Source organism: Diadema antillarum, unplaced genomic scaffold (assembly GCF_040938485.1).
Source record: "Diadema antillarum isolate AM-2024a unplaced genomic scaffold, OU_Dant_1.0 seq00001244_RagTag, whole genome shotgun sequence".
NCBI lineage: Eukaryota > Metazoa > Echinodermata > Echinoidea > Diadematoida > Diadematidae > Diadema > Diadema antillarum.
In genome coordinates this window covers 728,268-743,814 of record NW_027272031.1, presented here as the reverse complement: position 1 = coordinate 743,814, position 15,547 = coordinate 728,268, and the positions used below count along the sequence as shown (strand labels likewise).

Genomic DNA, 15,547 nt, shown 5'->3' with positions numbered 1-15,547 from the left:
CAACCAAGTAACCTCCTAATCACACACACACACACACACACACACACACACACAAATGATACCGACACATGATGTGGTGGTGTCATTCTAAAGCACAAGGAAACACAGAGCACTGTAAAAACTGAACTCTTCTGCTTTCAAATGCATGGCATGGCGTGCTTAAAGGTATACATCGGCCTCAGGGGGCCACCCCCACCTTACACTTGTGCCATGGTACAGTTTACCTGTCACTAGTCACCTAAAGGTAATAAGGTCTTCTTTATCCAGGGAAGCCTCTTCAGTGTTGCAACTGCTCTACCACAGGGCCCTGCCATTATTATTACCCTAGCGTTGCCAGGTACACATTTATAGTACACCTGGGTCAAGAGGGACATGGTAGGTAAAACATCTTGTCCAAGGATGAAAGCACTGGGCGGGAATGGAACTCAAGTCGTCCGATTATTGGGAGTCGAAAGTCTGATCCACTGTGCCACAGTGCCTCCATGCGCAATGCCATGAATAAGTGTGCAACTTTGAACACTCGTGTTAATGTGCACCACTTTCGGAGGTGTACGTCCTTCCAGCGTATGCATTCCTGAATCTTTTGATGACATTAATGGTTTCATATCTTTGTCACACTGGAGATCAGACTGGTTCGTCTGACCCTAGTAATGAGGACAACCCATATACTGTGTCGATGCAGGAAATACATTCCTGTTAAGTGGTGGTACTCCTTCCACAGCATGTATCTTATACTCCTTTATGTTGTCATGTGCTCATGTTACATTCAGCAGGGGCTAATGTTACCTCGGCAACTGTAGTCTAATTTTGCCCTTACCAGGCCCGAATCTAGACTGCCATGGTGCTGTGTTTTTGTGCCACCCTGCCTCCTTCAAAGCAGATATGGACTCGGACGAAACTGAAGCTAATCTGATCAAACTATTTTTGCTGTTATCAAATTGGATTAGTACATAGAAAATATCAAAACTAACAGCCTTGAACTAAGGCTTGTTGGGAAGACCTCAGTGGCTGAGGATCTGGTTTCAGTGATTTTTTTTTTTTTCGTATACAACAGGCTAGCCTCTTGTTCTGGGAAGACTTTATAGAAATGGGAGTTCCTTTCTCATCCATACATATTCTTTTGTTTGCAGAATGCTACAATTCTATGCCTGCTAGTCCAGGGCAAACAAAACTGACTGTTTGGGCAAGTGAGATTGGGATGTTGGTTAAGCTTGGTAAGGTTGGGATGGTGGTAAGTTTGGTAAGGTAATTTTTATCATATTGATCAACTAAATAAGATGCAGGGATGGGAGTTTGCACAAATGTTCTTTCCTCTTTGTTGCTACATATACACTGTGAATATTATTGATCAGGCCTGTCACCAAATGTTTTGGGGATGTATTCCTTTAAAGCCCTGTGAGCATTCGGAAACATAGGTGGTCTGATTGAATTTGCTGCCCATCGCGAGCGTTCAAAAAGCCCAAATAGCATCCTGTCAGGCACTTGCCAGCGAATACATGCGTCAAAGCATACGCTCATTGGCAGCGGTCAACTCCTGTTGAGATTCTTTGGCTGTGTGTGTACTTTCAACACAGAGATCACGGAAAAAGCTGTATGTTCCAGGGATTCTTGGATATGGGAACGGGGCCCACCTTCATACTCCATGGTGTCCCCATGCTACTGGCCTGTCCACAGAGGGCTAGGGGAGTTAGGATGAGTGTTCTGGAAGCTGTACCAGTCATTCATTCAGTGTGTGATGCAAACAGACTTTGGTTTGCATAGAGGCAGACTCAGCAGGACAGACTTGGCAGGACCCCTGACCCAGACTCAGCATCTTCATCTAGGAAGAACGGAGGTCCTGCCCTTCTCTTCTGTACCACACATGATTAGGATGGACTGTGACCTATGGCCATGGAGTAAAGAAAAGAGAATGGGCAAACTTCTCATATTACCATTTTCTGGGTTTTGTTCCCATCATTTTCCATCATTTTTATTGCTTGTACTTTACTCTGTTTTGGAAGTGTGATACAATCATGAAGCTATTGTAGCTTTACAGTACAGTCAGGTAGTTTCGGGAGAAAAACTTAGGCCGCAGGGTCTTCTTTCCCCGCTGATTCTGCCTAGCCTCTTCCCTTGGCTGTGGTTTTGCTAGATAGTAGATAGGGGCAGTGGGAGTCTCGTTAATCCACCTGTAGGAATGAGGCTATTCCTGCTGCATTCCCTGCAATGAATACAGATATCAGAATCTGAAAATTTGTCCCTCAGCGCCAAGGGATGAAGACATTAGTGCCATTTGATGAAAGCAATGTGTTCATACGATTGTTTCGTAATTGAGGTCTATATCATATAAAGCATTAGTCAAATTGTATGAAAGTTTCTTGCCAATACTTAAGCAAAAAGCATCATTTCTTTGACAAGTCAGATGAGAGTGAAATTCTTAGAAATGAAAAGAGGGCACATGTGGATGATATCATATAATTTGTGCCAGTGCAGTGTCTCCTGAATGTTACCAGATTAAAGCATTGCTAGCAGTAGTTGGCCCTTGACAGAGGATGGATGCTGCCGTGACAACGGATGCTTTGATAGGATATGACCTAGTTTGTCACCTAGAAATGTCTGGACCACTTAGCAGACACCAAAGAAGAAGGGCAAACCCCCTGTTCAAAGGTACTGCCGGTAGTTTACAGGGCTAGGCAGGCTCAGATTCTCTCTTCCTTTCTGTAGCTTTTCACAGCACTAATGAGAAGTGTATTAGAGTTGTTGCTAAAACCCCCAATGTTCTAATAAAAAGATGAATGCTCTAAAATCATATTTAACCTATCAAGTCCCTAAAACCATATTTTATTTTGTTTGTCGTTGCATCTTTTCAAAACTCATTATTAATGTTTCATCAGATGGGGTAAAACCTTATCTTTCTATCTTCTAATTGCTGAATTTATAACTAATTCTGGCATTGGCAACACATTTGAGAAGATTATTTATGTTTCTGTCTCTCACAAAGCAATAAATTGTTGTGTATTTCTTCTGATTTGAGCAGATCAAATGCATTTAACCAGTTGTGTCTTTCGTTTCTTGGTAGTGTATAAATATACGTAATATACTGAGTATAGATATGCAGTTAAATGAGAGATTCCAATTCTGTACATATTTTGTATATTTGCACATTGGTATTGTACCAATGCCTTTGTGTTCACTGCAAATATGTTGATATTTCATATCACAGTCAAAGCAGGCGGACTGAAATATTTTGCTGCTTGCTTGTGAATTCTTGTGTGATAAATTTCTTAGAATGTGCATATCACAGGTTGCTTGAATTGTGGTTTCCCTGTGGAGGAATTCCTCATTCGTGGTGGGAAATTGCAAGCTGTTGAGAAAGGTAAACCCTCAACTGTGAAGACCCATAATTACACAAAGTATTTTGTCAAATGAAATTGGAATTTGTCATGCTTGACCGCAGCACGAAAGAGTGGAAATGAAACTGGTTTGGCTCAGCTATTGTGGGCTGGCGACATGGGGTGGTTGCTCACTGTGGGATGCAGACTCGTCCTGGTTATTGTGTCAAATTTGTTAGTTCACTCCAAGGTGCTTTGGGGGTTTGCCCGGCAAAATTTGTCTCCTGCCCTGACCTCAACGGATCCTTTGCTAACCGCACTGGTGTGATTGAACTTCTGCCGTCAGTCTTCAGAATGATCAAACAGCTCCTTGGCAAGTTGTGGGTGTCTTCTGTTTGAATCTAGCAGCCATACAAGAATGAGACTGGATGGTATGCCTTCTGTATAGAGTGTAGCCGTGATCAGGAATATGATGGTATCATATGACTCCAAAGTAGCATTTGCTTGGAAAGCCGTAATGCATTAACACCTGTTGAAATTTTGCTTGGTATTTCTTCTTTTTCCCTAGAAACTCGTCAATTTTAACCCGTTGAGGACGAGTCCAGAGTATACTTGGGCAAGTGTGTATGGGAAATGCGTGTTGTAGCAAAATCAGCCCGTCCTCAATGGGTTAAAGGCACATAGCCCCGGTGGGTAAGAGGGCGCTGTTGATGATACTGGCGATCACCGTTAGCATTGATACGAAGATTGCCGCAGTTGAGCTGTCATCAAGAGTAAAGCGCATAGATGTTGCTAGGTATAAACGTTGCCTTCGTTGTCTTCTCTGCGCATCGCGCAGTCTGTAGTAATGCCAGGGTGCGTGCATATGTACTTCTTAGTATGACATCACAACAGAAGTTTGCTGAAGCTGTCATCCCCCTCAGCCGAAACATGAGCTGAACTGTGATCGGACCACTGACTACAGTGGATCGGACTTCTTCGGACTCAGGGAAATGGGTCAAAGCGTAAGCGCTAAAGAGGAGTCGATAGCGTAGGTCTGTATAGGAAACTTGCGCCGTGCGCCCGCGTGCGCATTCAACTAAACCACCGGGACCATGTGCCTTTAACATGGGCTCTTGTTTGTTGCACAAGGTAGTCAGTGTCAATACCTAGTCATGATACCTTGACGCTATACCTAGACGCGAGAGCGTTCATATGAGTGCACCTGTGCATTGTACAAACCTGCCCAAAATCAGTGTCAGGTCTATACTCAAAATATGCATAGCTAGACTACTGATTCAAAGATTTTGTTCATACATTGTATGTAGGGAAGCATATGTAGACAGACTCCTCAGAGTGTAGCTATGAGGATTTCATTCTTCATCATAATATACACATTAAGTGTACCTGTTCTTGAAATGATGTAAATTGACGTCACAAAGATTACACTGAGGACATGCCCAATGGCATTAGCATTGTAAAACTCCAGTAAACATCATTAATGATGTATAGTCCGACCTCTGTTCTCTGGCCATTTCGAGACTGGCACCCATCTGGATAAGCAGTTTCACCGAATATGGGAGAAACAATGTTTGTGTATTATATGAGTACAAGTAGGCTGCCGACCCAGTGGTAACTACGTAGGTAGTATACTCCGCTACAGTGTTGTAAATCTTACTACCCTACTTAAGCTCATACTCATGAAATTGAAACATTTTACTGTAAAATTCATAACATGTTCTGGTAGGGAATATCATAGGCATATTGTGTGAGTTTTGTAGGAGGTATATTGATTAAGTCTTAATAGAGGGCAGAGATTTGGTTCAGTCGGCTGGTCAGGGCGCCTGCCTCCAGATCTGAAAGATCGGGATTTGATACTGGGGTTTGATTCCAGAGTTGTAACTGAGCAATGTTGTGTGTAATCATCCTGTCCCCTCTAGTAAAGAGGCAGAAACGCTCTGTCCCTTGGATAGGGCATAAAATGGAGGTCCCGTGTGTGGGAGACAGACAACTCATGCATGTAAAACTCGAAAAGAGTCCGCTTCTTTCGTTCATTGCAAAGAGCAGGGTGCATAGCCCGATGAAGTGGTCCCACCTCACATGTAACTGGACCCCATAGAAGACCAGCTAGTGCAGCCGGATATGGGCTATCTAGCCATCTTCTCAGATGTAAAATGAAGCAAACAAACAGTGTTTGAAATCACTTTTTTTTTTCTTCACTGCTTCGGATAATAGAGAAGTCTGAACAAGAGAGTGCCAGATAATGGAGGCCAGACTGTATGTTGCACAATCGGTGAAATGAACGTTATCTTCCATAAAATTATGTCAGTGTTAACCCATTGTTGACAAACTTTGACCCCTGTGGTATCTCGGTAGCTAATAATCATATGTCAATGAACTTTGAACAATACATTTACAGTACTCAGTACGCAAATCCTGGTGTCATATGATGTGTGTGTGTGTGTGCATAATGGTTGATGAATGTGTAATATCTGAAAACCTGCATGCAAAAATGTAGAAATTGAGAGTCACACCCTGTCACCATCAAGGCACATTGATTGCAGGTCAAACCCAGGGGAATTTATTTAACCTGATATCTACAATTTGTACATTGTAACCACATCTTTGCCTTAAAGAGTTAAGCATATGACTATGTATTTCAGTGGATTTAACATAGATGTTGTATGGGACTGCTGGTTGCAGCTATCATTTTATTGTGATGGTGTCAGTTTAATGATTAGCTGTCAGATGAAGGGAACTCACTGGAGCTTTGGTCTCATATTGGTTTCACTACGACCAATCTGGTTGGTATGTGTGCTAGGATGAAACATGAACTTCCTCTGGAAAGTCGATCCCTTGCAGTCTCTCACTGCTTATCATGGCCTTAGTTCAAGGCATTTTTTTGTTTTGTCTAGCTACAATGTCAGGATTTCATTAGCCAGTAAATGCTTATGTTGTGTAAGAGAAGTTTTCACATGTGATACATGGTAGTAAAAATATATTAAAGGGGAAGGCTAGTAACTGATCAGTGGCAATCAGTGGAAATGCTGGGAGATGATTGTTCCAATCCTTATGGGATTCATTCAAGGGTATTGTATATCTATTGTGTGAAAATGATTTGCTTCAGAACGGTCTCATATTCAAGTACTGTGCAGATTAATGCTCCGTCACTGACCAGGGACGCTAACCTGGAAGCATAAAACTGCACATGTTTTGCACTCATGCAGTGGACTGCAAAATTCATGAAAATTTCCACAAATATTTCTGGGTCACAGTAGTTTTAGTCAACTGGCTACCCAGATGCATTCGTTTCTCGAGAGTCATGATTCCTCAGAGATTTCATATTTACATACTATCTTTGTTGCAATCACCACACCTCATGTTTTTTAATCTGGTCTTCATCTGTACAGTGGATCAAACGCCAGACAGTAACCAGGTCATCACCGAGATCACCGACAACCTCAAGGCGCTGAGGGTTCAAGGGTCACGGACTCGCATGACACGGAGTGGGACGTCTTCTCACACAGTAAGTAACTTCGTAACTCCCCCCCCCCCCCCCCCCCCCCCTTCTAGGGATGACCCCCTAATGTTTAAGATCATCACTAGCCTTTTAGGCGGGTTATGATTAATAGCAACGACAATTTATTGGAACTAGTCAAATCTCACCCTCTAGTCTGTCTACATAGTTACAAAATATACGAAAAAAGTAAGTGCAGCATGATGTCTGAAACCTTTCACACTTGAGAAGCAGGTAATCATGTCGCATACACTGCAAAACTATAAATTTTCGCTTGCATGAAACTTTCACGAACTTCGCTAGGAGCCAAGATTCTTGAAAGTAGAATGCACGAAAGTTTTATACACAATGCTTTGAATGCCAATCGCAAAAGTTTCATGCCACAAAAAAGGCTGTTGGTTCCAAATCGCAAAAGTTTTATGCAACGAATACTTCTGGATTTATACGAAGTATAGAAAATGTACTCCCAGAACATTTGACATCATCTCTTGTTTTTTCTCTTCTGGACAATACATGTAGACCTAAAAAAAAAGAAATGAATAAATTCCAAAAGAGAGCTTTATAAAAATTTGGAATGGATTTCTTCTTTAAAAGCAGTTTATATCAAGCTCTCTTTGTCATTAGTGGAGGAAAAGAGGGAAGGAGGGATGTATCTGCTGCCAGCCATCGGCAGTGAGTAAGCCCAAACTTAACATGCTCTTCACTGTCCTTCTACAGACTTAGACTTTTCCCGTTTCACACATGTGTGACAGGTCGCACACGCGTGTGGGTGTGGGTGTGCGTGTGTGTGTGTGTGCGTGTGTGTGTGTGCGCGTGTTTGGGTCCCTACTGGTCTTACCCAACGTGGGATCTATCGTGGGATTGACAGGGATTAGACATGGATTTGGGAGCTTGATCCGTGGGATATGCCTTATCCCACCGGCATGGCTCTTGCCTGGCCAAATCCGTGAGAGTTTGCAAGAGTTTTGTTTGGGTTGCTGTCAGGACTTGACAAGCCTGAATGGCTGGCTGCTAAACTTTTTTTTTCTATATCAAGAATATGAGTTTATTATTATGTGAAACTAAAAAAAGCTACTCTTTATCAATCAATGAAGGTGCAGTAAGAGGTCTTTTGCTCTACTTGACTGCTATGCAAGTATTATTTTCAATAATAAGTGGAAATAAGTGATCAAGCTAATTGTTAATGAAGGTTATGTAGAAATATTACCTTTTACAGTTCAGTGTCTGGAACAAACTAAATAATGAAATATGCATGCCAAAAAAATCCTCCAAGCAAAGCTAAAAGGAGTGACAGAGATTACGTTTAGACAGATTCGAGTGCCATTATGCTTTGCCGTTGTTCAGCGTAAGGTGGGTGTTCCTGTTAGAAGGAAAATTGGATCAGTAATGTCATTTTCCTTTAAATTCAACTTTGTATGCCTGGGTATACTGGTGATATGATTTAGAAATATGGTTACAAAGCAATGTATATTGTGATTCAGAGACACGAAAAACAACAAGACGATAAGTCATATTTTGTTTTCAGTCTTCCTTTGAACTCTGTAGCCTAGACCCCCTTCCTGTTTATGCTGTCCTTACCCTTTGTAGAAGTTCGTTAGGAAATGAATGACTAATTAAATCTAATTTGTTTCAAGTCTTGTCCTGCAGAGACCCCCCCCCCCCATATCCTCTCTGTAGCAGTTTACTTATATACTCACAGTGTAGCTGTTCTCTTAGGCAAATCTTTCCACAAAATCTGAGCCAGTCCAGTGGTTTGTTATTTCTTTCCACTAAATGTACAAGGCACTCACACCTATCTGAGGTTTTCATGCATTTGCACTCCCATGATAACGAATGCAATTAAAAATGACAAAATTCTTGTTATAACAGAAGTAAAAATTCAGGCCCCCAAATTGGTCGGTTGGCATCCATACATCTCGAGAAACGTTGGCGTAGTGCTAGGCAAGAAGTTATCTAGATATCTTTATGTACTTGATCGTCCCAGCTATAATGAAATGAGAAAAAAGAAACTGCCTGTCCTGAGGACATCGTTATTACGGGAGGTGCCTTTATATTGTGCTTTTGCTATTTATGTAGCAATAATAAAGGCCTGTATCTTTTCAAACTTGTGGAAGAGTATGGACTGCCTTCAATACTAGATGTCTGTGTAGCTTTTCAGTGGTTTGCTTGGTAAATGCATACAGGCATGTTGCATTTGAATCTGTTTTTTAATGGCAAAGAAAAAAGCAATCTGCCTATAAATCAGAGATGAACTTAAAGAAGAGGAAATGATAAATTTTACAGAAGGCCGAGAGAGAGACTTGGAGGTTGTTAAAAAAACAAAGCCCAAAAATTATATACAAATTCATATTTATTGTCAAGGTTTGTTTCACTCCCTCTAGTGTTGATCTGGATGTCAGGAGATGTACATGAAAAATTCCAGCAGGTTGTTGTCAATGTGTCAATAATGTATCCTTCCAGCTATTACACACAGGCTGGAGTCTTCCCTTCGTATTTCTCGCCCCCATTTATCAAGAAGAGTGGGAAGAAAGGCCGTGACATGGTTTGAGGTCTCGTCTATCATGCAGCCAGCGCGGCACCGTTCGGAGCAGCACGTCCCAAACTCAATTACTACATATTTGCCTGCTATCTGCGCACCGATCCACTTTTTTACGCGCAATGACATACAAAACCCCTCGCTGCATTTCCTTTCCCCGAGTTTGCACGAGTGCGGAGAGCGGTGGCGCTTCCGACGAGGGTATTTTTAGCGCCCTTTTTTGGCTGCACGAGAAGGGAAGTCATTGTGACCAATCCCCTGCTATGACGCAGCACGTTTTTTTTTTTCCTCCTCTAGACATAATTATAGTTCCGTATTAAAGTTCCCCCATCCCCCCTTCCCAACTCCACTGAGTGGCAACCAGACTTGGGCTAATGTACAGGAATAAAAGTATCCAACATTGCAAAGTAGAAAGATAAAACTAAATTCATTTTATTTTCTCGGTTTGATACGTAATGTTTGCAAGGAAGATACATTTGAAGAAAGAGTTTGTTCGAAGCTGAGAATTCCTTTCAAGCTAAGAGTATGGGCAATGCCTAATACATAATGTGACCACAACAGTTCTAGTTTGAAATACATAACATTTATAATGCTCATCAAGATAAGTCTTTGCAGCCACATGAAATACAAGGAAAGCTAAGTCTATATGAATTCCTTGATAACTTATGATTTTTTTAAACAGACCAATTACAATACCAACAAAGGAACACATGAAAGTATATCCTCTAATAGTGGCATCCTTTAATAGTGGAACCCCTTAATAGCAGTTAGTTTCAGCCTTATCTTGGCCAACTTTCTAAAAGAGATAACTGAAAGCATTACCCAAAATACCTGCCCAAGGCGATCACTCTGCTGCTAAAATTGCTGAAGGAACAACATTGAAATTCATGAGCTAGGAAACAATTAATTATGCTAAAATACCTCATTCCTTATAAACCGTACGATCTGCCTCCGCTCGATACCACAGGCTAGTCGTCCTCCGTCTCCAGCGTTTTTCCTGTCACCTGAACATGAACTTTGTTTACTGCGAACTTGAGGTCTTCCAACAACTTTGTCACAAAACACCAGTCCCGTCGTCAGTTAGTGGTATATGGCTTGTGGATGGGTAATTTTCTGGCTTTTTCCCTGAGGTTTGGGAACCGCAGAATGATGTCAATCAAATGTGGATCCTGCTACCCACATTGAAGTCAGAGCATGGCGTACTCTGGTCTATTGGTTGTACTGTTATTGTTGTCATCTTTGGAAGGAAATAGCTGCATTCACACGGACAAAGTATTTAGATAATGATCGGATCCAAAAACCTAGATTTTTTTTTTGCCCACTCAGATGGACAGAAATATCCTTATAATTGCAGATCGCAATAGTTTGATGACCAAACTGCGCATGCCCAAAATCTACAAAAATTGTGACCGGCACCTTTGTGTTCATGCGCAGTTCAATCATGCATGCTTTGAATGACAGGATAAAAAAAAAAAAAATCTTGATTTTTTGCTACAGCGTTCACACACTTGCCGCTGTGTGAATTATCAAGCTTTTTCTTAAATTTGTGATAATTTTGAAATAATTGTAAGATGTGTTAGGATATGGATTGTGATGCTGATCACACTGTTAAATGGGATTTTTATGTCCACACAGGCCACACAGGTGTATCCAACTAATTCGCGTCGGTGTGAATCTTACTATCAGTTTTTGATACGTGGAATTCTGGCAGAAGAACCATTGAAGGTGCAAAAATCAAACAAACTCTGCAAGGATCTTCGTTTTTTATTCAAAGTTTTCATCACAAAGTAAATACAACAGGAACTGAGTATTACGTACCTCTGTCATACGTATTGCAAGTTTAAACTGAAGGCAGTAATATAATGTAATCAACTCCTTTTTCCCTTATAGAAAATGTTTGTTGCGTTTACTGCCGATCAAAACCTCAATTCTTTATTTTCAAAATGTCTATTAATCATTCCTTATAGCCATCCATGCTAAAACATAAAATGGGGAAAACAAGCTTTTTAGCATACTCAAAAAGCATTGAATGCATTTTATGTAAATGTGTGCTACAGGGGAAATGATTGAGTGGGTGAGTTTTCAAGATAAATATGCAAACAGAATGCAGGGTACAACAAACCCACATGACTGCTTAGCCAAGACTCCTACATGTACATTCACTTGCCAAACAGTAAGTTTTTAAACCCAGGTGCCTGCTAGGCCAAGACACCTAAAACTTACTGTTGGGCAAGTGAATGTATATGTGCATGCCTTTTGAAAGTAAGACACCTTATGTTAGAGTAGAATGCCCATTCTTACAAGTTGGAACTATATTCTGCATTTATAATACCATGTGATATCATTTTGGAAAAAAGCATTCACACATACGTAATATAGAGATTTACTTATTATTACATCTAAGTGTGATAGTAGTGTGCTGTCTTATGTTTGAAGATTGCAATATATTATATATTTAATAATTTCTGTCATCTGCTACAGCCTTTCCGTCACCCATTCACCACTGACAGATTAAAAAAAAAAGAAAGGAAAAATTGAAAAATGACCACTGCTGTAAAGGCTGTCCCATGTAGCCAGAAGTATTGGGGGGGGGGGGGGGGGGGAGGGGGGGACTTCTGTGTGTATGGTAAGGAGGATGACGGGGGTTGGTTGCGTGCATCAAAATCGTTCCCACTTCTGCCAACTTTTGATAGGTTTGTCATATCTATTTATCTCAAGTTTGCATCTGGCTATAACACAGAGGGAGGGTGGGAGGGAGGGGTGGGGTGGAATTCTGGTGACGATGGTGGACCTGTTGTAGACCAGGCACCTGTTAGGAAACTTTCTAGAGTGGAGTCTGTAGGACCGGAGACAAAGTTTTTTGTTTGTGTGACTGGAACTTTGCGGAGACTGTCGCTTCGGTGCATTAAAGCAATGGAGTCAGACCTACAATGTGCTGTGAGTCAGTGTGTCAGGGATGGCTTCTCGGAAATGACTTTTGCGTAGTTGTAGCATCCGGATTATGGTGAGAAGAAATAAGGTGAAAACTTTGAGTGAACAGGAAGTTGAATGGTGTTTAGAAAGAAGGAAAATTCTCTCTCAGGCGACATATTATTGAGTACCAAGAATAAAGAATTATCAATGTCTCCGTGTCCTGCTCTATTGTCAAGACACACATGAATTCAGCAATTTCGGAATGATTGTGCATTCTACACAGCACAAACCTTTTCTTCTCTGTTGCTGTATGAACTTTGACCTTTCTCCTGACTTAATAGTAGGACATACCTTCATAACACCTCATCTGCAAGTCAATATTTTGCTTTACATGTGTATAAATATATCTCTTCTCGCTCTGTGATTGGGTTGCGTGTCCCATCTATTCTTGTCTGTTCATTAAATGCCTCTGCTGTGCAAACCAGGCCTTGACTGACAAGTCAGTGGTATTTTGTGCTTGTTCAGTCATGCAGTGCCCAGGGTACTGTTTTCTCACAAAAGAGATGTCTTGATTTGCACAAATTCTGGGCTAGAAAACTGGCTTGAAACTGGTGGCAGATAGAACTATAAATACACCCCTATACACTCTTTTTGTTTTCTTTTTGTTGTAGGGCATGGTCTGTCAAACATATTCAATAGTTCAACAATGTTGAACTGTGTAATGTATTGGTTTCTGCCAAGTAACCATGTAGAAACTGCATGTGTTCTAAAGTGTATTTGAGTATGTGTGTGTTTTATCATATGACATCATTCTGGCATAAGTAACTTGTATGTGTGTGTGTGTGTGTTGTTGTTGTTGTTTTTTTTTAAAGAATTCATTTAAATTATCTCCTGGTTGAAAAGGGAAGTTTGAATAAAAAAGAATTAACATAAAAAGTATCTTTTTACTCAGTTTGACAGCTGCTTTGGTTGCTAAATCACTGACTTCAATTCATGGCAAAGGTTGGACACTCGAGTGTTTCCATCAAATTCTTTTATTCAGACGGTGACTGGGAAGGCATGTTAGCTTTCAATGCAAAGAATAGGAAATTTAAGAAAAAAAAGAAGATGTCCTTCCTGCTGCTTCATCCATCAATGCAGGACTCCGATTGGACACATGTTAGTCTTACATCAATGCTTTCTCTCCTTGTAATATTTAGTTGAATTTAGAAAGGCTTACTGTAAAACACAATATTTTCGTGGCATGAAATTTTTGCCAACGGGAGCCGACGGCCTTATTCGCAGCCTGAAATTTTCGTGAGTTGCCTCTAACATTCAGTGCATGTAGTGTAGACAAGATCTTTAGCGTGCATTTTAATTTCGCGAAACTCGGCTCTAGCGAAATTCACGAAATTAAAATGCATGTTAACATTCCTTGTTTTTCAGTATAAGATATCAACTGCCCCAAGACATGAGATCACTCACAGGGTTTCAGATAGTCGCCCTGTATTTTTGTTCATTGTTATTTGTTATAATCTAAGAAGAATGTGCCTTCATATTCAATGGAATTTATGTATTCATTTTTTTTCTCCATTCCAGCAAAATGAAATCAGAGTCAAGTTCGAGTACAATGGCGAAAAGAGGTGAGTAAAAAAATGTTGATTTTATATTCCATTTATGGTTTGTATGTGTATTTGTATTTTGTCTTTGTCTGTCTGTCTGTCTGTCTGTCTGTCTCTTTCTCTCTAATAGTGGCATGATTTCCATATTGGTATGTAATTTCTGGTTAAGGCCATTCCTTTTGGCAGTTTCATTATTCTAATTGACAAAATATTTGGGCATATTGCTTTATGTCTTCTATGCCTACTTGTATGATGCTGGATAGGCATGCTAATGTGTCATGACTGGATAAACCTTTGTCTGTCATACAAATGATCGATTGTAATCATAGAGAGATGAAATTAGTCGTCATGTTTTCAAATCCTTGCATCTAAAATTTGGCTGCTTATTTTCTCTGAATTTGGCAAATCAGCTACAGTCATTTATTTTTTAGCCAGAAACTTTAATAACAGCCATCTCTGGTTTTGTGGAAGCTTTATATATGTGATGAATTCATACATTTTTACCCCCTACACTGTCCATGTGTCCATGTGTCACCTCAACTTGAGGGTGATTTGAACTGCTACTTAGAGGAACAGGATATTAAAAGTGAGCTGTGAGTGAGAAACATGATATTCAATTTGATATTGAATCATGAAGATTCCCTGGGCTGACCTTTCTGGAATTCCAAGGCATTATGAAGTCCGTCATGTTCTTCGGGGAATTACACGGGGAAGCCGAGGAAGTGATTTTAAAGGGCAGCCGCAGATTGTAAGGCGATAGCTCTTTTTATGGGGAGAATTGCATCAGAAAAAAACATCTTTATGGGAAATTAATCATGATTGATATAAATTTAAAAATAAAAAGACCCAGACATAATAAGGCCAACTATTTACATTCGCTATATCAAAGGCTTTTGCATAATGTTCACCTGAAGTGCAAGCATTACCACATAAGTTTAAGTTTGAGCATGCCTTGTGGATGTCTTTAAAGTACATGTACCATGGCAATTTCCGCTTTCGCACTATCCCATTTCTATGATATAATGCCTCGTTCTATACCTCTCTCTCACACCATGAAATATGAAACTAAATACTTCTCCAGCTTTGCTGTGTATATTAGGAACACTGGTTGGAATCTGCTCATTTCTTATGTTAGTACAATTGTTGTCTGTACTTTAAACTGCATGTATCATCAGTTATGAAACAAAGGAAGACAGTAATGCCAAACACTTGTTTTGTCATGACTTTTCGGTATAACAATGTACGCAGAATATAATTTTTTCTAGTCTTGTTCCACCCCTCCTCTCCTCCTTCCAAATGACAAGTCCTAACCCTTAAATAGCCCCTTCAAGTTATCTGCTTGCCCTGAAGTAGCCCCTTACAAAGCAGTTCTTTTGGACATACAGATGTAGATTGAGTCTTTCTCAAAGCATTCTTTTGACACTGAACTAATCCTTCCTACAAGCCTTCTGTAGCTGTTACGTAGTGCCTCATTATAAAACGAGTCCCTTTGCCTTGAACTAGCACCTCCTAAGAGCAGGTATTCACATTAAATTGGTTTCCTTTTCAAAATTAGGAAAAAAATGATATTATGCTCTAAAGGTATCTTCTCCAATACCAATAAGATCTTTTTACTTTAAAAAAAAAGAAAAAAAGAACGCAAACAAACATAAAAACAAACTGCGAAAGACATTTTCGGTGGAGGGACTGC

The 15,547-nt window shown here is 40.3% G+C and overlaps 1 protein-coding gene across 1 annotated transcript in view; it reads left to right on the top strand.

The window, feature by feature from the left end:
* LOC139745246 (mitogen-activated protein kinase kinase kinase 3-like) overlaps positions 1-15,547 on the top strand; it is a 92,052-nt gene that overhangs the window by 61,499 nt on the left and 15,006 nt on the right. Inside the window, exons 4-5 of the mRNA XM_071655650.1 lie at positions 6,701-6,816; positions 13,835-13,878. Of these exons, the coding sequence (XP_071511751.1) occupies positions 6,701-6,816; positions 13,835-13,878 (160 nt within the window). The remainder of the gene's footprint in view (positions 1-6,700; positions 6,817-13,834; positions 13,879-15,547) is intronic.